Source organism: Dendrobium catenatum, unplaced genomic scaffold (genome assembly GCF_001605985.2).
Source record: "Dendrobium catenatum unplaced genomic scaffold, ASM160598v2 fragScaff_scaffold_1392, whole genome shotgun sequence".
NCBI lineage: Eukaryota > Viridiplantae > Streptophyta > Magnoliopsida > Asparagales > Orchidaceae > Dendrobium > Dendrobium catenatum.
The window spans coordinates 1-23370 of NW_021319854.1; the positions used below are offsets into that span (position 1 = coordinate 1).

Sequence of the window (23370 nt, forward strand, 5' to 3'; positions counted from 1 at the left end):
CGGCCCTCCCTCTGCCGGTCGGCGGCGGCCCGCATCAGATTACAATAGAATTTTTTGTCCTAGATCTTAGCTTGTTAACAATTGCTATTTGAAATTGACCAAATGGTCTCCTTTATATGATGTTGGTGTTGAGTCCCCGGTCATCCCCATCTGGATTTCCTTCTCGAACCTTTATCCCCACCTCTTCTCCCCCCGCATCCTTCATGGCTTGGGTTTAATTTTTGGCAGGTCGTTAAAGGTTGATAATACTACTTATGTTGGCTCTCATCCTTCAGTGGCTCGGGTTTTGATTGAGCTTGACATAACAAAAACTTATCCTTATAAAGTTTTACTAGGGCCAGAGAAATTTGGATATATTCAGCAAGTTGTGACAGAAGTTTTTCCCCCATTTTGTGCTTCCTATAAGTGTATTGGGCATTTGATTGGGAATTGCCGCCCTCATCCTTCTTCTACCCCACATATTGGTCCTACTAATGACACTAAACATGTTAATATTAATACATATTGTGATGGTGTTTAAGGTAATTTAGATATTCCTTCTATCCCTTCCTTGTCCGCTCATCCGCCTTTTATTAACGAGTTGAATAATGTGAATTTTTTTTGTGATGAAATTGATAAGGTTTTGGTGTTGGGTCCTACTGATGCTGATGCGGGTTATGGTGTTGAGGTGGAAGTTGCTTCTTTGGGAGTCGATGAACAACCGACTTCTGCTTTTCCTTTGGGTAGTCATGTTGATGTTGAGGGGGAAGTGTCTGATTTGGTTTTGACTATCACTGGCGATAACAAGGAAGGTGGGAATGAGAGAGTTGATGATAATAATTGTCTCATTAACCTCATTGCTAGTCCCATTAGTTTGGCCTTGGATAGCTGGTAACCTTGGTGGTATAATATTGCCTTGTGGGTTGATGATTCTTTCTTGTGCGATATTCGGCTGGTTGCCTTGTGGCTTGCTATCTCCAATGGATGGTCCCTCCTTGGCGGATCAGTGGTTGCAGGATTTCCATTACTAAGACCGTCTAGGTTGTGGTATTTGATTTTTTGTTCGGATCATTTCTTCTTGGATGTTTTGTAGGCTTTCATATTCTCATCTTAGCTATTTTCTTTTGGAGATTTGGTTCACAATCGTTGTATTGTAATTTGGTGTTTATGCTCTCAAACGCTATAATTGGGTCGTTGTATTTCCCTTTCTATTGAATACAATTTGGGCTTGTCCCTTAAAAAAAACTATTTTTCAAACATACAATCTAGCAAATCTATTTCAAGCATGATGTTAAACTTTTGTAAACTCATTGAAATCTTTCCACGGAAGTTGTCATGAAACTTTACACTGCATATAAGAAATTTGTGTCCAACACAAAACATAAGTTTGAAAGAAAATCTGAAATTTTATTGAACTATGGAATGAAATTTACATGCATAGAGTCCTATTTATAGTCAAATCTAAACCCACAATTGATAGTTTCCCAAAATCCCAAAATGTGGCAAAAAACAGCAACTCTCAATTTCAACGAACACCAAAATAAGTTTAAATTTCAAAAATCAGAAAATAAGGAAGGCCAAAAGCCGAATACAAGTGAAGGACCAACAATAGCTACAATAAGTCAATAACAACAGGGAATTGACCCTAGAACAAGCTGCTAAAAGAATCAATAGCAACAGTTCATCAAACATCAACTTCCTGAATTTGCTTCAGAATAAAATAGAAACATCACTAACTTACTTTCTTTGCTACAATAGATATCACATATAGAAGGAAACAGGAGATTGAAAGCAGGGACTCCAAAAGAAATAACTTCAATGAACAATAAGCGGTCCGAAGACTTGGTTAGAAAATATTAAAAAAGATCTTTATTTTTTAGATTTAAACGAGAATTTGACTTTTAACATGATACAATAGACAAAAAGGATTCATGTAGCCGACCCCACGTAGTGGGCAAAGGCTTGATGTTGTTGTTGAACAATAAGGGGTCCGAAGACTTGTAGAGCAAAACATTTTTAGAACAAATGTTTGAACTAGTAGCTAGAGACTCAAATCAACCTATGGAATCAAACGAAACCAACAAGGATTTTAGATAATTCAACATGTTCTGATGTGATACCAAATGCAAGGAGCTTCGTAAGAAATTATAATTGAGTTGGCAAAGAAATTACAACTAATAACTTATGGCGATAGCAAGAAAATCATTAAAGTTTCGTAGTTATCAACTAGCTTAGGCGAAGAAGTATGTAGATTAGCCAAAACTTTCAGACAACCAAAAATAGTAGCAACACTAAAAGCTATTACAACAATCCGCCATTTAATAACGAGAAGTTCACCTTGGGGAAATAATCACTCAACTAGACTAGGCTTTGCGGGAGAGGAATTTCAGCATACCAAACGATGCTACGAGGAAGGGTGCAACGCCAATGGTCTTGAACCACGGAAAGGTTGCCGGCGGTGGATGACACACGGACGTCTTGCTTTCAATAGTCCACTCGTAGTCTTCAAATCGCTCGTCTATGATGTCGATGAGTGTGGGTAGGATGCGGTTCAAATAATCCTCCAATGTTTCGTCGTACCCGAATGCGACGTCAAAGAAGGGGAGCGGGTGGGGTGCATATGTCCTTCGTCGTCAAGCACCAATCCATTGTCAACTTCGGGATCCTCTATGCATAGTGGCGTGAGAGGATCTTACTCCGGAAGATGAAGAATATCGAGGAGAGGAGAAAACTTGAAGATGTGAAGGTGAGAATGAGGGAGGAGGCCGGCGGGATTCCAAGGGGAGAGGGAGGGGGTTGGCGGGTGCAAGGGGGGAGAGCTTAGGGTTTGAAAGTTTCAATCCTAATTAGTCCCTAATCAAATCTGAAATAAATTTCAGATTTAATTAAATGTGGAGGGAAATTAATTAGGAATTGAATTAGAATTCAAATTGATGGAGCCTTAAAAGGAAAGAACAAGGGGGAAGCCAAAGAGAGGGGCCGGCGGTCAATAGAGGGGAGAGGGATTTGAAAACTTAAAACTGAAATTAGATTTCAGTTTTAAGTAAATTAGGAGGGAAAATTAAGTGGAGTTAATTCCTAATTCAAGAGGATTCAATGCCTTAATGGAGCCTTAATGGGGCTCCACCCAAGCATGTGGCCGGCGGTTTCTAGAAGGAGGGATTTGGTGTGGGTGCTAGTGGGTGGCTTCCAAAATTGCTTGCATGAGATTTGAAAAGAACTAAAACAAAATCCATTTGAAATTTGGAATTTGTCATGAAACGAATTCAAAACTTTCCTAATTTGGAATTTCTAAAAAAGGAAAGATTTTGAAATTCAAATTTTGAATTTTCAAAAATCTGAATTTGAAGGGGACGGGGATTAAACCGATGATTGAAAAGTCACCATCGGATGATGGTGGTGGAGGGAGGCCGGCGGCTATGGGAAGTGGGAGGCCGGCGGGTTGGGGAGGAAGAGGGGAAATCGGATGCGGGATATAGACCACGAGCCACGGACTCTTCCAATGACTGGTGGGTGTTGCGTTTCGCCCTCACCTTGGGCTTTCACTCTCCTCTCTAACTCTCCACAATGAGAAAAAGAAGAAGACAAGGGAAATCAAAACAAAATTTCATAATCTTCATTAGCCTCATACAATGATACATGACCCCTATATATAGGTCATGAGGTACAAGAAAATAAAAGCATAAATAATGACTACATCGCCCTCGGGGCCCCAACATGACTCACTCACACACAAGGGTAAAACAGGAATACCGAAAACTGAAAATGCATGAATAACTAAAAATATAAGCTCTGAATCGTGGCCATCGATCGGCGATGCTTCCGGCGATACACGTGTCTGAACCGTTGATCGATGACCTCATCACGTTCTCAATAGGATCATCAAGGCATATTTTATCCAAAAAAAAAAAGAAGAAAAAGAAAAACATAAGCTATGTAATAGAGGCAACTAAATCAATATCCATGCACAGGATTTGTGTACTAATGAATGTAGACTCGTAGATATGCATCATTCTACCCTAGCTGAAAAAAATTCAATTCCAACGAATTAAGAATTTAACATTTTGTCAAAAAATCAAAAGCTAAAACAACTATACCTCCTGTAAATTAATCTAAGAATGGTCTAAGTGCATTTGTCTCACTAATGAACAAGAAACATCTGCAATGCAGTATCAAAAATGGATTTAAACTTAGTCAGTTAAAATAACTTTTAGAATAAGATGCATGTAATAATTGCCTAACAAAGTATCGAATGTGAATTCACATATTTATGAAAAGAGAGAAGAATAAAAAACATTGGGAGCATGTTCATGAAATAAAGTCAAATCAAATACATTAAAGACAAAACTAAAGCTAAAACTCTTGAAAATTTTGCATCAAAAGAAAACAATTTTTACTTTAATTAGTGATTTATTAACACCAAATCATGTATTTGCATGCTTAAATCAAATCATTATATCATTTAGTTGCACTAGCAAGCCCTTGACCCCAAGATGTTTTGAATCAAGAACTATCATTTCCACAGAAAATCCGCCCAAGGAAAAATGACAAGTGATTTTAATAGTTAAATCACATCGCTGAATTGGATGGTGATACGCAGTATACGGTTTCAATATTTCTCAAGCATTGGATATGTTAATACATAATTTATCTTAATGCTCAAATGTCAAATCCTTTATTGATGTTGATAACATTACAAATGAAAATGATTTACTTCAGCAGAGACCTAGATGCTTTAATCCAATTGGAAGGAAAATGAATAATTCATGTTTAATCCCATGGAGCATGTTTTGTAGAAAGAGAAGTTTTGCAAGTAAAATTCATGGAAAAATCTGTCAATAATATGAATACTGACATAGGTGCAAATGCTACAATATCATGCTTTAAGGAAGCAATCAATTTCTATTTAGTAAAAATATCTATTTTTTCTATGCAGAAGACAGAACTCAAACTAGGACATTTATGTTATTTGAATTATAAAATTTGATTGTGCAAGTACTATTCATATTTCAACCATGCAAGTAAATTGAACATGTTGACATGTGGCAATGCAGACGTCTCAAGAAGCACATCATTTGTAGCTGTTCCAGCACGAATGAAAAGCTATAACTCAGCTCATCAAAGTTTCCAGTTACATTAACGATTGCTTAAGCATTGCATAAAAAAACAAATTTGTAAGTCTTCAACTGTCTCATAAGTTTTGAAATAAGAAGCATATAAGCAAAGTAATCATTCGAAATCTTATAAATTTTGCAAGTGAACATCTGCCGTTATATGGTTACTAAATATGTTACCAAGTGCAATATACATCGATGCTAGAAGAGAAAATATTCCAAGAAGATCGTAATATGAATTATGAAGAATAGTGACAGGTAAGGGAGGTCTAAAAGTTACTTACAGGACTTTTTCATGGTAAGAAACCATTGTAGCTCTCCATAATGGCAGGCTCGCTAAAATTTCCAGACAACGTTTATTCAGATATATTAAAAAGAAATCAAAAAGCTCGAGCAAGCAAGAAAGGTAAGCTTTACAATAAAAATGATATAATATTACTACTGAAAAAGAATACATGAAAGCATAAGTAACAATTATTGTACGAACTCCTGATCCACTAGGCATATGAGAAAGGTTAAGGATGAGAATTATTTTTTACCTTCGGAAGGCCACTGATTTGACTCGAGAATAGATTTGCAGCTTTTGGCTGGACCTATGTAGAAACTCTCCTTCAAATCTCCTTATTTTCAATAAAATAAACTATATCAGTTTAGTTGCATGCCATTTATCAATTAAGATGGAAAAATAAAGCTTAAAATGGAACTTAAATTAATACCACAAGTTTTAGGAAAAACAGATAGTAAGAAAACGTAAGATTTGCAAAAGTTTCTAGCAAAACAAGCACAGAAACTGTCTTTTCGACAAAAAAAGACCTATCATGTTTTTCTTCTTGGTTCATATAGGATGCGTACAGGAACCAACATGAAATGACAATGGAGAGCTTATCGTTTAGAGGAACAGAAGTCAAACGTATAACCTTTTCTGAGCATACATTTGTTGATAATAGTCCCACCACAAATATCCATCTTGTTCCTGCTTTTTTTATTAATGAAGAATGATGAATAGCTACCAAGCACAGTAGGCAGTGGCTTTATTTTTAGTAAAATGAAATTGAAAAGTTGATGCTGTATAGATATTGTGCCCATAATACCCATACCCACTGTTGTGTCTAGGAAACAGCCTATGAACGTTGGGAGAGACATTGAAGGTAAGTCAGTCATCTCGAGCCTGATAACATACCTTACACAATCAAGAAAACAAGAGATCAATAAGTTAACCCAAGTATTTTATCCCCAATAAGACCCTTAAACACCTAAGTCAAGGATTTAGCTCGAAGGTGAAGAAAAATTGGAATTAATTTACATTTTTTTTTCCTTGAGGATAAAAGAGCGGACTCAAAAGAGCGTGCTCCTCCTTTTGAAGGCAAGAATGAGAGTTAGAAATCATTTATCTTCCTTGAAAGGTATATAGAGATGAGGATGGAGATTAGTGATTTTGCTGAGATGATTAGTTTACTGCACGTTGTCCTTGAACTCCATGCTAGATAAAAAAATGCCCTTAGCTTAAGGAGATTTTGGTCTTCCAAGTGATCTTAAAGATAAGAAGCGAGATCCCTCCCTTCCAAGATCTCTATCAGACCATTTTGCCCCAGAAGATGGTGGACGGATAAATGAGGAATTTATGTTTTAAGTCTTGTGTTATGAATAAATGAAATTAGTTTGATTTAGGCTAGAAAGTCCGATCTTGGTTGACGCCACAAGATTTGCTCTTAAGTATATGTATTTGATGGAAGGGCCTTTGAGCATATCGAGTGATCTGATGGATGGAATTATCCTATCCATATTACACGCAGACTGCAAAAGCAGACATCTTGATGGCATTTTCTGAATAACCAGAATTAAATGGTTCTCATATTTTTGTAAGGACAAATCAATTTCCAGCTTATTTTCAGGTTTCTTGAAATAAAACACAAAAATATTTTATCATAGTGAGTCATTTTATAACTCGAGTAGTAATCGAGGGGGAGTTTAACTACTATCTTTCCAATCCAAAGCCATTCTTAGGATATCAATATGGACATCCTCTTAGAGTTGCATATTGAGATAGCATGAGTAAACAAAGTGAATGTGAAGATTTTGCATATGATATTTGGAGAATTGCTTTCATTATCCTAGATTGTGGGAAGTTTATTTTAAAGTCAAACAGGAGATGGTCATTTATATTTGCATAAATCAACCTAAGTGGATTGGACTTTAGGTACTGCCCATTGAACACATTTCTTCAAAGATGGAGCCTAGGCCTAAACTAAACTTTGAAGTGAGTCAATCATCTAAGTTTGCATGGATCGGGCCATATATTTCATGGATCACACTTCATGGGTCATGCTGTAAGCAAGGTCCAAGAAGATGGCAATCTTGAGATTATTCAGCCATGATTCAAGCCCCTTTTTAGTCAATAATTGTAGTTGAAGTTGATTGCTGCCAACTCTTGTCCAAATATATAAAGTATGAGTAAGGCAGTCAACATGGTACGTGATGATGACTTCTATAAAATTCATTGTTGTGCAAAACACTCCTCCAAATAGTTAATGAGGTGTTTGCGTACTTGGAGGATGTGGTGGTGGCAACATAAGTTCATGTATCTCTCTAAGCACACTTAGAAGAAGATAGACATTCTAGTCTAAAGCTTATGAAAATGATCGGTAACCATCATAAGAGACTAGTAGAGCTATCAATGACTGATGTGGGCTTTGAAAATTCCGCACACCTACTCTCCGCGCCACTCTCTTTTCTTTTTGGCGGGGAGATTTTTAAAAGGTTTAGGTTTTGGGGTAAATTTTTAGAAGAAAGATTGGGTTTTAGATAAGACACTAGCCAAAGATTTCATCCTCATTTTGCGAGGACTTTATGATCTGAGTTCTGGTTTCCTATAAGCGCAAGCCCCTATAGTCAATTACCCCTCCCAATAACGAGAGAAAACTTTCGATTAAGGCTAGTCGTATAAATTGCAAACCCAGTATATAATAGCAATAATTTTAGAGTTCGAATTTTTAAGTTATCACCATAAACTTAAACATGGTGATGGGAGAACGAAGATGAGCCCAATCAAGATCCAATGGTCCCTTCGTCCCAGGCCGTCATGATCCCTGGTTAGTCAAAGGAGGTAGTCGGCCCAACCTTATATAAGGAACCTTGTCGGCAGCCATGGATTGCTTCGGTCAAGAATACCTTGTAGACCTGGGATGGTGTTTGTCTAAGGAGATAAATCAAAATCCACCTTAGCTGATGGACTTATGCCTATCGAATATACCCTACGATTAATTACTCAAGGGATTAATGTCATTAGATAACATACAAGCTTTGGCCATGATCGTAATATAAGGGTGCCATTTTTTGGCAAAACCACCTGATCAAAGGGCACGTGTCACGTCTCTGCTAGTAAGAGATTATTGAGATTAAATCTTCATGATACACCTGACATGACATTCGCACTTTGTGAGCTAAGATTAATTTCAAATTTATTATACCCAACAAACGGTTGCGGGATGTGGATATATTTTAGTTTTAAGTTTTGATGATTAGATTTTGAAATTCTCATAGGCTTTTGAGAATTGACCCCTCCTGTTAAAATTTACTGTCAATACGATCATCATCGGGGTGACTTCAAAGTCACTTGTATTTTCAAAAGAATTTGGGTGACATTTTAAATGTTTGGGATCCCCTCCGATTAAGATTTCCTGTTAACGTGACCATCATCAGGGTGACATCAAAATCACTTTTTATGATTTAGATGTTAAATTCAAGTTGTGTTAACTCCAGTTCTTTCAAGGAGGATGAAACTTGAATATTTGATCCATGCAGCATTCTCAGATTGTTAGATTTAGAAATCATAAGTGACGATCGGAGCACATACGAGATGTGTTTTCAGCATATAGATTGGAGCTATTATACAAGTATTGCCATCTGTCCGCTTGTGCGAATATTGTGGATCAGGTGGCATCTTCAAATATGGCATTTCGAAGCTTTGGCATAAAGAATGGAGCATATATGGAGCCTAATATAGCTTCAAGTGATATGGGTGAAAACTTACTTTCACAGTCCCATAATTTAATGGAACCCCTTTGAATATTTTCTCTAATAACTTACTGACGACGGCTCAAGACTCTTTAAAGAGAAGATATATGCAAAGTCGAATTAGTTTGATTCAAAACTATTTGAATATTTTGATACATCTTTCATGTTGCCAAAGTATGTCTTTTACATTAAACTCTATGTTACGATGATATCAATTAGCCTGTTGTTTCATTTGATTTTGCATAGAGTTCAAATTTTACTTAAATTGTTGTTGGATGGTGATAGGAAACACTTATGGATTTCAAGTGAATCATAGCAAGAAAGACAAAAACAATCAAATAGATCGGAAAACAACAAGATACAAGTGATCCTCTATTCGAGAGGAGGATCGATCTCTCTCAATCTCTAGACGAATCTAGAGCCCAAAACCTAAACCTAAGAGATCCCAAAATCAGCCAAATTTAAGATGCCCTACCTAACCCTAGGAGAACAATCTATTTAATGCATACAAATCAAAAGCAAAATCCCTAAACAATCCCCACATTCAAATTCCCCTCTCAAATCCCTCAAAATTCCTTCCAAATCTGCTCTTTGGACTCGGCGGCTTGCGCACTGCGTACAGGAGAGGCGGACTTCTCTGCCTATTTTGCATGTAAGCCGGTCTCGCCTGGACCAGCTGGACATGTCCAGTGGACCGGTGTAACAATACTCCCCTCCCAAAGATCCACCTTGTCCTCAAGGTGGAAATATACTCATGTTCCGTGGAGGTGGCCATCCATGAGATGACTGAAAAACCTTACCAAATTCCATAATCAATGGCTGCACTGAAAGAGAAACATTCCTTCTCTCCTCAAGTCTGATCACCTCCAACCTATGTAGTCCCACCAAATAATCTTCCCCCGCCTCTTGTATGCTCCTAACCATGGTCTTAAGTGATACCATGGATTTGGATAGTCTTGCATCTCCCCTTATAACCATCTTTCTCCCATCCACTATTAATTCCATCATGAGTGCTCCCTAATTGTCCATGGTTTCCCCAAGGTTTACAACCACTTCATCCCAGGACGACATCAGTACTTCCTAACTCTAGTGGGAGAAAATCATCCCTTACTTGAATCCCCAAGATGGTTAACAACACTTCTCTATAGATCCCCTGGCCTTTTTTTACCTTCCATGTACCAATCATCACCCCATAATAATTGGTGTCCACCAATTTCACTCCAATTGGTTGACGACCTAAGTGGAAATGAAATTATGGGTAGCCTCATTGTCAATCAATACTACCACCTCCATGCCTGTTATTTCCCCCTTCACCTTCATCATATGATTTGAAGTTACCTTCATCGTATGATTTGAAGTTAATCCTACTACTGATTTCAGGGAAACCTCCATCACATCCAGATGCAACTTGTCATCCATCTCTCGCTCACCTCCCTTTTCAGTTTCCTCGTCATCACAGACGTGAGAACCTAAAGAGTTCGATCCCTACACCTATTCCCTAGAGTATACTTCTCGTCACACCGGAAATATAACCCATTTGTCCTCTTCTCCTGCATCTCATTCTCTGCCAGCCTCTTGAAATTTTTCCCACTCCCTCCTCCTATTGGCTTTTCTCTGGTTGTCTCATTAATGTTGCCTGATGCAGGCTCCTTGGGTGCTAAAAGAGTGGTCGTCGTCCTATAATAGCCTCCTAAACTGTTGCTCCTGGCTACCTTCTCTAGATTTTTCTGATTTTCAACCAGCTGTGCTAACTTCATGGCCTCCTTAAAGTCCCGCGGCATCAGGACTTTCAGTGCCGCTCTGATTTTTGCCTTTAGCCCCTTCATGAAGTTCCCCTCGAGTACAGTATCTGATAATCGCTCCACCCTACTGGCCAAGTGCTCAAATCGCTCCCGATAATCCGCTGCTAATCCCTCTTGCACTAAAGCAAAAAAATTGCTTACAGAAATCTCCTCCCTGGTCGATTTGAAAATGTTCTATTAAGCGGTCCTTCAATTCTCCCCAGCTCTAGATGGGCCTCCTCTAATCTCTCCACTGATACCATGACAGCGCCTTTCCTTCCAGGCATAAGCTTGCAGCTGTTAATTTCTCATCATCTGTCAAGCCATTGACGGCAAAGTACCTTTCCACCTTATAAATCCACCCATAAGCATCCTCCCCTTCGAATATAGGCATCTTCAGTTTCCTCACCCTCTGATCTCCACCATTCCCCCTTATTCCTCCATAGCTTTCCCTCTCCCAAGTGCTCGACCCACCCCACGTCTCCCAATCTTCCCTTGCCCTACCATAGCCCAAACCCCCATTCGAATTACCCTCTTCTTCCTTCAAAATCAATACCTCGGTGACCATAATGTCCCTTCCGACATTCCCAATCAGCACCCCTTTGCATCGCCTCTCCATACCCATGCCTTTCCCCATACCTGCCTCCTTTATCCTCCCTCTAGAAAGGCTCCATATAGGGTTTCCTACTTTCTCCCTTGACGATTTCCACCTCATCTTCCTCCTTACGAATTTCAAAATTCGTGTTTTTTCCTTCCTCCACTTTTGCCACAGAAGCCTCCATTTGGTTGTGAATTTTCAATAATTTCTTCATCATATCCCAGAGATCAGCTACTTATCCTTCCATGGAGGAAATCCATTCCTCCACCGTTGTCTTAATTCGGTTCATCTCCCCTTCAAGCCTTTCTTCTAGCGCATCAACTTTTTTGGCCCGCCCTCTCGATCCGGAATTTCATAAATCCAAAAACTCTGGATTTGGATTACAAAAACAGCAACTTTCTCCCTTACCGACCAAAACTCAGCCACTGAAATTTGCCAAATCAGCCCACGAACGGTTCCAAGACTTACTCTGATACCAATTTGATAGGAAACACTTATAGATTTCAAGTGAATATAGCAAGAAAGACAAAAACAGCGAGAAAACTCTTCCAAACTCCAATGAAAACCAGAAAAAATAGTAATTTTATTGCAAAAATCAAATATATCGGAAGAAAGCAACAAGATACTCCTGTATTCGAGAGGAGGATCAGTCTTTCCCAATCTCTAGACGAATCTAGAGCCCAAAACCTAAACCTAAGATATCCCAAAATCAGTCAGATTCAAGATGCCCTAATCCTAGGAAAACAAGTTATTTAATGCATACAAATCAAAAGGAAATTCCTAAACAGTCCCTACATTCAAATTCTCCTCTCAAATCCCTCAAAATTCCTTCCAAATCTGACTCTTTGGACTCGGTGGCTTGCGCGCTGCGTACAGGCGAGGCGGACTTCTCCGCCTGTTTCGCATGTAAGCCGGTCTCGCCTGGACCAGTTGGACCAGTCTAACAGATGGTATCATTTTCCAACAAAAGGGTGTTGATAATTTCTTTTGGTGAAGAATATGACAAGTAGCAATAAGGGGGCATTCTACCATAGATAGTTTGAAATAGAGTCATTCCCAAATCTTATAGAGATTACCATCATCACCAAAATACATGAGATTGCTAATTTCATTAGCAAAAATCACTATATTCACATCAAATTAAAAAGATTTATTTAAGGACTTTTCAATAATGATGTGTATACAATGATTCATATGAACAAGTTTGATACCCTTATCAAATTCTTAGCTTTAGCTTATATTCATTGGAACTAATATAAACATCTACAATGAGCTTCCAATAGATGTTGTGATTCCCTTGGCTTTAAATTTGTGGCACCATTGACACCTATACTACCACAATCAAAGCCTTTGTTTTTATATCAAAACATAACTCCCATCTTGAAGCCATATTACATGGGAATATTATCCATACTATTACTTAGGAAACTCTAAAGTTACCTTGTCAATTAAAAGGCTAATCGCCATTTGACAACCTTGGTTATCTATGAAGGAATCTCAATATCTTAAACCAAAGAAGATGCTAAAGAAGACTAATTTGAACGTTGAATTATACTTTATTTTCTTATTCCAGCATAGTGCAATTTATGTGGGTTTAATGACATGATGATATTTAACATACAGCAGATAATTGGAGAATTACATTATTTCAATTTGACTTTTAAAAGAGTTTTTGTATATCATTCAATTACAATCATTTAAGAAAACCATTTTTAATTTAATCATGTGAAAGCATTTTTTGCTTCGTTCAAAATTTCGGCAGCCTTCCAATGTCCCCTCCCCACAAAGGGAGATTGGGGAGGCACTTGCCTTTCAATCATCTCGTCCGGATCTAAGATATAACGACGCGAGCTCTTCACATTTGCAACCATCTCGCCAAGATCTGAGATACAACTGCACCGGGCCTTCAAATTTAAAATTATTCACTCGGATCAAAGATCACAGCATAGATCTTCGAATTTAAGAATCATCCCAGCCAGATCTAAGATCAACGACGCGAGGTCTTCAACTTCTATTTAAATTTTTTTTATTATCTCTTTCATCTTCTTTTTTTCTTAATTACATATCAATGTATTATATATAAACACAAACAGAGAGAGAAAGGGAGACGGCTCAGACTCGGTAGCTAGGATTAGTGAACGGGAGCGAAGTCCGCGTCGGAGTCATGCACGATAGCGACAAGAGCAGGATTGACGTACGGGATGTCGGAGTCGAAGGTCGGGGGCTTAGCCAAGGGTGCTTGTGTATGCGGATGAAGGTCTAGAGGTCGGCGGGCTTCAGCGGTGCAGAGAGACGAACGAGATCATTGGTAAGGGGCTTCGGTTTCCTCTGTGTGTGTTCGGATGCTTTCCTTCTGTGTGTATTTTTGGTTTTGAAGAAATGAACAGCAGTTGGAGGGAGTTACGTGAGAGGCAGTCTGTGAGATCGTGGGGGAAGTGGAGTATTGGATCGTGGGTGGTTGAAGCCAGCCGACAGTTAGAGGTCAACAACTGATCAACTTGTGAATACTTTAGCTAAATGCTAATATATATCATGAATCAAATTAGTAACATAGACAATACTCTTATGACAATAAGGCTATAATGGTGATTGCAGTATGAGGTTGATTTATAATAGTGAGGAAACATATATTAATATAAAAAAATTAGTAATATTATGAATCAAATCTGCACACCTCCATATATTATGTTCCTATGTATGAGCAAGCACCTATATGATAGTTTGATGATGAAAGCTATGGAAAGTTAATGTTTACTTGTAATGGAGCCGGCAATAGCACAAAAACTAGAAAACACTTTTATCTCCATCTATAGAGCCTTGATAAGATCTACAAGAGTAAGCAAAGTGATTTGGACAACATGGAGGGTCGTTTCAACAATTGGAGAATGCATGAACATCAAATCCGATACCAAACAGCCCCTTAAAGTATCTCTTCACTAAAATACCATTTAACTGACAGTTGTCTAATTTATGGTCGTCGACATAAGAGTTGCACAAATAAAATGTTAAATATCTACTTCAGCTAGAAGTAAAATTCAAGCTTAATAAACAAAAGATTAACCTTTGGATTTAGAGGATGGGTCCAGATTCTCAGCATAAGGAGGAGTATATCCTCTGTGATCATCGTTGCGTTGAAGCTTCATCTTCTCATCAAAAGGCAAAGAAAAAAATTTCTCGCTCTCGCGAAAGACCAGCTGGATCTCCCTATCGATTCCATGATTTTTTATGTAGAAAAAACCATATTCCAAGCAAGCCTGAGGTTTTCAATAATTAAAATCTAAAACACTCGATCAAACTCTCAGAACTTCGATGGAAGAACAAAAAGGTTGCAGAGAATCTAAAATATTTGAGTAATCAATGAGTAGTACGCTGATAAACAAAGAAGCAAAGTTGTTTTCAAGGGTTTTTTTACAAATGATTATAGGTAAATGGATTCGAGAAATCAGAACCTCACGGATTGATTGGACGGCAGCAGCACGGTCGGCTGAGAACAAGTCAACCAAAGGGAGCTGCAAGCTTCCGGCCATTCGCTTTGCCGTTCATGCTGGAGGAACGGCAACATAGTTTTTATGCAGGGAAAAAATATAAATATAAATATAAATAAAAAAACAGAATTTTGTTTATAAGAAAATATGCCGAAAACTTCCTCTTAAACTAAATTATATCTTTTGAATAATTGGAATCGGATCGGTTGGTTCAATCAGTTGAACGGTAAATTGGTTGGCCAGTTTAATTCTTAAAACATGTTTCGAATCGAGTTGGTCGAAAACAGCCTTCCTGGCTGATCGGACAAGCAAACTATCAAACTTCCGCCTGTTCTTAAGAACCGCGTGGTTCTAAAAAAGTGGATTTTCAGCCATCGATTTTAGATCCAACGACTAAGGAGTATGGGGTCATGAAATTAAATAGCCTAATCCCTTTCATTCCCCTCCCGTAATTCATTTTGATTGAGAGTCTTGTGTACTTCTTTTCGTCTCCCGCTCGCCTAACTCTTCGTTGTTGATTCGTGAACTCGACAACGACCTTAAAGCATTTATGTTCACGTTTGTAAGAGTTTGATAAGTTGAGCAACTATTCTGTTCATTTTGTTGTCATCTTGGACTCGGGCATTTTTTAACTTTTAGGTTATGCTTATCTTACCATGCTTATATATATATAGTTGTATGAATGCTGGGGTATGTTAAGTTGGGAGGAGAAGCTAATAGAAGGTTGGGATGATTTTGAAATGCTCAGAAGTGATTAAATGGGCATCATATGGTAGGGAACTAGAATTTATATTAAAAAGGTGGTTCATGTGGTTTGACAACAATGTATTTTTTTTTTTATTTGACAACTACATTCAATCTCTACAATTATTCTCGATTGGGTAAATTTATATTAATAAGTTCTCTCATTTGGCATAAGATAATTAGAGCTTAGTTGTGTTTAAAATTTGTTTTGTTGTTGATATTAAAATGGAAGCTCCGACTGCTAAGCTCGTAACATTAGATCATAGTGTGCACGAAAAAATGGGTATTATTTGAAATCATTTCACTAAAATATGAGAGATTGATGGAAAGAAACAATTTAAATGCTTGCATTGTGGTACTGCATATAAGAAAGGTGGCATAAACATCATGAAACAACATTTAGCATGAATTAATCAGGGATATAGCTTACTATAAAAAGGTGTCACATTATGTTCTTTACCAAATGCAGGAAAATTTAAAGGATGCATTAAAAAACAAACAACATGAATAGGAGCTGGAGAGTGCACTATTCATATAGATGACATAGTAAAGGAAGGAATGGATTCTTCTTCTCTACCAAAATCACAAACATTTGAAGTACATTGAGCTAGAGCTGACAAAGGTAAAAGAAAACTTGATGACATAGAGGTTTTATTTGCTCCCAAAACTAAGCCTGAATCTCAACCCTCGCTTAAAAATGTCATAGCATCCAAGGAAGTAATACATCGTGCAAATATGGTTGTAGCAAGGTGGTTCTTTGATTTTTATATCTCATTCAATGCCTTAAATTCAATATATACATAGAAAGTTAATGATGTCATCACAGCCATAAGTTCAACTTACAAAGTTACATTGTATTATAAAATGAGAGTTAATCTTCTTAGAGAATGCAAAGAGGAGAGCAGGTTACTTATTGATTCATACATAGAATCTTGGAAGGTGGTACAATCATGGCTGATGGTTAGATTGATAATAGGAGCATAACACTTATAAATTTTATTATTTACAGTCCACAAGTTACATAATTTTAAAAAATCAGTTGATGCATCTACTCTCACCAAGATGCTACAACCTTTTGTGCTATGTTCACTGAGTTAGTTGAATGGCAGGCCTGAAGAATATAGTTCAAGTAATAGCTGATAATGCAACTATAAGAAAACTAGTGAGATGTTATATGAAAGATTGAGTAGCATTTACTAGTTACCTTGTGCAGCACACTATTTGAATTTGATATTGAAGGATATAGGTAGCATGGCCCACATATAAAGGCTTGCTAGAAAAGCATCAAATGTGATGATCTTTATTTTTAATAATGTATTTATACTTGCATGGCTTAGAAAAAGATCATATTGAAATGATTACCAAGAGCTACAAGATTTTCTAATACCTTCATTACTTTAAGAAGTGTATGTGATCACATGCATAACATGCAAGCTTTAGTCACTAGTAAATTCTGCACATATTCAAAGTTATCAAAAATAACTAAAGGAAAGAGATTGTCTCTATTATGTTGGATATGACTTTTTGGAATGAGTGTCTTGTTATCTAAACAATATCTAGTCCATTGATTAGATTGATCTATATAGTTGATTCAGATGAGAAACCCTCACTAGGATATTTATATGATGGTATGTACAGGGTATGAAAGGTAATATAAGGCCATCTTAAAAAATGTGAAAAGATTGTATAAGATATATGCCACTATCATTAAGAGAAGATGAGATTCTCAACTTAGGAAAGGTATCCACTCAGCTACATATTTCTTGAATCCTTATTTTCATTATGATAAAGAGAATTATTGTTATAAGCTAAAAATTATGCAAGGCCTTGTTCAGTTGATTATGAATAAAATTATTTGTTTCAAGCTTAAATTTTTAATGAATGATATCATAATTTTTTGTGATGCCTTGAAATGTTTTTGAAAGTTGGTCTCTCTCACAATGACAAAAAAAAAATATAACATGGTAAATTTCTTTTTAATGTCAACATATACAAATATTTTAATGTTTAAAAAATAATAATTCATTAAGATCTCTCTCTTGATATTTTGTAGATGAGTGGTGGAAGATGTTTAGATCAAGTGCTCCAAACTTGCAAAAATTAGCAATAAGAATTCTAAGTCTAACATCACCCTCCTTAGGCTATGAAAAAATTGGAATATTTTTTAACAAATTCACTCAAATAGGCACAACCATTTGGAGCATCAATGGTTTAACAATTTATTATATGTTCGATATAATCTCAATTTGAGGAATAGGTATAGCTTTTAAGTATATTTATATAAAATAAATTTGTTTATATCATATGACAATACATTAACTAAAACAACACCTCCACTTTTAAGGTTTATACATATAAAAAGAAATTATGTCCTCTAAATTACACATTTGTTAAGTTGGTTAATTTCTGGATATTTGATGATGAGCCAACTCCAGAGATTGTCTTAGAAGTAGATAATAAGCTCTATTCAAGGGATGTAACTCCACCTGTTGAAGAACAAAACATATATTTGACTCAACAAATATATAGTAATTTGATATTTAAAATTAAAATATTATTGGATAAATTCAAAATTGAAGTCTTATTTTATGTTTCTTATTTTCTAATGAAGTGGTATTGATAATGAAGGGGATGGAGAAGATATAATCGGGTTTGATGCTATAGAAACATTTGGAGCAGGAGATTTTGGAGGTGTGACTTGGAGAGTCAATCTTTGGGGCTAGTTTTTATTATACAAATTTACCTAATTTTGTATTAGCCACTTGTAAAATTATTTGAACTAGTTAACTTAGAAATGTTGTTATTTGTTATTATTATCTATATATCATTAATGTATTTTAATGTTTTCTTTATGTTAATAGATAGTATAACACGCACAAGCCTTTATATAAATTATGTTGTTTTCATGTTTAATTAATAAATGCATTTTGCTTATTTCTTCTATATAATTATATAAGTGTCCTAGTAATTTTCATATCTATTTTTAATTTTTAGAGTTTTGCCAATTAGAGGAGGAAATTACAAGATGAAATGAAAAAAATGGATTTCATCATTCAACTCTCAACTATAAAGAGGTTAGTTACTCACAAAATGAATGTGTTTAATTTTAAAATTACTGCATTTATTTATTATGTATACTTTTAGCTTCATATTATGATTTTATTAATTTTTTATTATATTTGTGTAAGTGATTGTGTTATTATTGTATAAATTATATTTTTTTAATATAATTGGTATTTATTACATCATCTAGTTAAAACCCAGTTGAACCATCTAACTGTGAAGTCCTCCTTCCAATTCGTTGTTTGATCCAGTTTTCACAACCTTGTAAATAGGTGGGACACTCATGTTTCCTTCTTATAAGTGTCCTAGTAATTTTCATATCTATTTTTAATTTTTAGAGTTTTGCCAATTAGAGGAGCAAATTACAAGATGAAATGAAAAAAAATGGATTTCATCATTCAACTCTCAACTATAAAGAGGTTAGTTACTCACAAAATGAATGTGTTTAATTTTAAAATTACTGCATTTATTTATTATGTATATTTTTAGCTTTATATTATGATTTTATTAATTTTTTTATTATATTTGTGTGAGTGATTGTGTTATTATTGTATAAATTATATTATTTTTTAATATAATTGGTATTTATTACATCATCTAGTTAGAACCCAGTTGAACCATCTAACTGTGAACTCCTCCTTCCAATTCGTTGTTTGGTCCAGTTTTCACAACCTTGTAAATAGGTGGGACACTCATGTTTCCTTCTCTATTTTTGGTGTTACGTGATTATTCATCTATTCCTTCTCTATTTTTGGTGATTGGATAGTGTGCGTGTAATGAACTTTATCATATTATGTTCGCCTATAATGATCTAAATTGAATCTGATAAGATTTTAAAGTTCATTAAGTACCTATTAATTTTATGTGAAACTTTAATAATTTTTATGTTTATTTTTGTCAAAAAAAAAGGGTTGCAATTATGACACCTCTAGGTTCAGCATTTGGTTTCAACGGTTCCCACCCAATTGAAGAAAGGTAATTCTTTGAATTTTTTAGTTTTGAACTCATTTGCATATCTTTTAGGGTATTTTAATGCATGAAAATGATTGCATATAATTTACAATGAGTCTCAAGTGTTTTGTGTGAATTTTGACAAAATATAAAAATGTCATTATTTGAGCACCTCAGCACTAGGTGCCTGAGCGCCTTAGTGCTGCTACAGCACCCAGGCACCAAATAGTGCTCTAGGCTTGCAAAATGGGATTTTGAACTAGCGTCGTAGTTCTAGGTGGTAGCACCACAACATTAGGACATTAACAACATTTTATGTATATATATTAAACCCACTATACAATTGCCATTCGTTCAATCACAACTGTGTAGAGAGAGAAAGAGATGGTTTTGGAGGCTTTCAAAAGAGAAACTCTATTTTGAGCCGCTTTTGGTCATTTTTAGCCATCGAGTCAATTGGAAAAGTTGTCTGGATCATGATAGATCACATTATATCTATGTTAGTTTTCAAAGATATGATTTTTTTTCATTAAATTTATAATTTTATTAGCGAAAAATACATATAACTTTACATCAATAAAATATTCAGCGTATAACTTCTTATATGTTATATATATTAAGATTATAAATATTTTTACTATTTTCTAAAAAAATTATACTGATGTTTTAGAATTTGTGCTATTTTAATTAAATAGAAAATAATTTGGGCACTAAAAAATAATGTCATACTACAATTAAAATATTGAAACAATGTTAAACTATTATTTTGTTTTTAAAGTCAAAATCTATGTTGCCTACCGTTATAGAAAACAATGAAATTTTAATACATACTCAAATATGCTTTAACTGCTATAATGTGATTAAATTATGAATACTGTGAAATATAATGGGGCTAGAATTTTTCAAGATTTTATATATGTTAGGGAATATTCTAGTACCTATAAGACATGTAAGGTAGCTATAAAACTTTATTCTAGTGGTTATAAAGTCATTTTCTGGTGCTGACGAGCATATTCTGGTGCTTAATCCTTTGAGATTATATCTAGGTTTGAGAAATTAAATGTGATATGAATTGCATTGTAATATGAATTTCAATTTATTTACAATGAATGCACCGACTATATTTTATGGATTTGATGAATTGGATATTTAGGAAATATTTGAATCAGTTGATTATTATGTTTATTAATGATATCTTCGTGTAACTGAGAATTGCAGAAGATCATTGAAAGCATTTGATGTTGTTATTGAAGACTTTAAGATAACATCAGTTATATGCCAAGTTCTTGAATTGTGAATTTTAACTGAAGTCCATAACCTGTATGAGTTGTGGTAAGTGGTAGTGAAATAGCTGTGGATTGGTTGGGACGAACTTTAGTTTCAGAGGTTCATAGCTTTTTTGGCATGACAAGATTTTATTGGAACTGTATCAGGATCTTTTCACATAATGCATATATTCCCTTTTATGAGAATGATATGCATTTGAAGATCTTTGTAAACTAAATTAGATTAATTAACACCTATTAATAGTTATATATCTAATGTCTTATATCATATAATTTAATTAGGAATAAGAAACGTGTGATGCACATCTTGCATCCACTTGCAAAAATGCCAGTTGTACACCAAAATAGCCCCATTGGTTGAATTATGAGTAAGTTGGTACGATTTAACAAATCAATTCCAAGGCTTGTTGACTTGGTTATAGAAGTCGGCCTATTAAAGTTGCTATAGTTAATGCAAAATAATGAATTCGGCTTATGGAGCCAACCATATAAATTCACCCAAGGGTACTCACTCATTGCTACTTGCCTAAGGGTACTTGCTAACGAAAAATCTCGCAAGGGAGCTTACTCATGAGAACTTTTTTTTTTTTTTTTGGAAATTTACATACATACCACTTTATAACATCCTATTTACATATCTAACACCTAAAATTTTAATATTACATCCATACCACCCTATATTATTTTAATATCAAATATACCACTTATATTTCTTTCCTACCACTCATATATTTCATTTCTACCACTCATATTTTGTATGAAAATGAACTATGGGTGGTATTTATGTAATATTAAAGTTTTAGGTGTTAAATATGTAAATAGAATAATATTAAGTATGTATGTAAAACTCCCTTTTTTTTGTGGGGACATTTAAGCCAATTAAACAAATTCACTCACACATCACATATGCAAGACTCGAACTCAAGACATTTTGATTAGTAGCGGATGCTCCAAACCAACAGACCAGATTGAGTTGTGTCACTCGTGAGAACTCACTTAAAACTATTTGTCCAAAGCTCGAAACAACTTGCTCAAATTTTAAAGCTACTTGCCACCTTATGCAAGATTTACATAAGGTTAAAACGCGACTTCTGAAGGATTTCATTTCACAATTAACATAGCAGTCTATGAACTTTTTCGGAAGCAGTCCAAAAGCTGTCCCAAACGAAGCCTTAATGAAGATATTTCAAAAATTTTAACTAAAGTTTCGTTTCGGATGGCTTTCTCACTGCTTCTTAAAAAGGAGTTTTAGAGCAATTTTTTTTTTAATTTTTGCACTAAAACCGTTTTAAGAAGCAATAAAAAAGCCGTCACAATCATGCCTAATTTAAGCCCCAACCAAAAATTGGAATATCTATTAATCCTTACCAAACAATTTTTTTATCATTTATTTCTTTTTTGAGTGGTGTTAGGTTGTTTGGATGGTTCATATTTAATCACATTCCAAACTTATTGAGGGACCAACTTGCCATAGCGACTTCTTTGAATTTAATTACGTTAATGCCCTTTAGGTCTTCTTCTTCTTAATGACTGTTTTTTTTTTTCTATATTCTTCGGAAAAAAATATTCATCTTATTTTTAATAACAAATAAAATAAAAATTACGATACCCATTTGATTATTTTAAATTATATTATATTTTATTAAAAATTATAACAATAATTTATTTCAGCATTAAGTTATATATACATTAAAGGAAATCAATATTATTTTTAAATATACAAAAATAAATTTCTCATTTGAAATTTACTAAAAGCAAAATAATAATTAATATTTTTAAAATATATTTTTCATTTATTATCTACCATATGAGCTCAAAATAGAAACACGTGTCACTAAATCTTTTTTGCCTTATCAAAAATCAGCAACGGGTCAGGTCTTGATCTGCTACAGTGAGCCACCTACTTCCTTGGGGTAGCTGAGTAGCATCACAGGATGGTTAATTAGTTGATTCAAATAATTTCTGAAGCTCGCTCAACAACAACAATATTAAAAAATTCAGTATATGGATTATTTTTCTCTATTATATTCTATTAAGAGCTGAATTTTTATTTAAATCTAATAAAAAAATCTTTTTTATTTATTTTTTTAACAAAATCATTTTAGGTTTATCTTTACCTTTCTTAAGATAGCGGATCTAATGTATCTACTCTCCTAACAGAGTCATCAGAAGGTTGGTGTTTTAAGTGACCAAATCATCTAAAACAATTATCTCTAATTTTTATCTGCGATTAGAGCTACTCCAATATTATCACATTTATATTTATTTTGCATTCTACCTCTAGGTATATAACCACTCTTCCACCGACCATTTTCATCTATGTAATACCTAATTTCTGAAGCTTGCCGATCAATA

The 23370-nt window shown here is 35.1% G+C and overlaps 1 protein-coding gene across 1 annotated transcript; it reads right to left on the bottom strand.

Moving 5' to 3' along the window:
• Positions 1–6: 6 nt before the first annotated feature.
• On the bottom strand, positions 7–15089 carry LOC110113906 (UPF0676 protein C1494.01-like). The gene is made up of 5 exons (XM_020846624.2): positions 14936–15089; positions 14548–14740; positions 5633–5713; positions 5378–5429; positions 7–4138 (listed from the first exon to the last, which is right to left on the bottom strand). Exons 1-5 carry the CDS (start codon positions 15011–15013, stop codon positions 4087–4089), a joined length of 456 nt encoding a protein of 151 aa, XP_020702283.1. The 5' UTR covers positions 15014–15089; the 3' UTR covers positions 7–4086.
• Between the last annotated feature and the right edge of the window lie 8281 nt (positions 15090–23370).

Bases quoted from the DNA above. Each gene is read 5' to 3' on its own strand.
- LOC110113906 (XM_020846624.2), bottom strand. From the start codon at position 15,013: ATGGCCGGAAGCTTGCAGCTCCCTTTGGTTGACTTGTTCTCAGCCGAC. The intron at 14,741-14,935 runs GTTCTGATTTCT...TGAAAACCTCAG, and splicing joins CCGTCCAATCAATCCGTGAG to GCTTGCTTGGAATATGGTTT. The intron at 4,139-5,377 runs GTAAGTAACTTT...ACTGCATTGCAG, and splicing joins TCTTACCATGAAAAAGTCCT to ATGTTTCTTGTTCATTAGTG.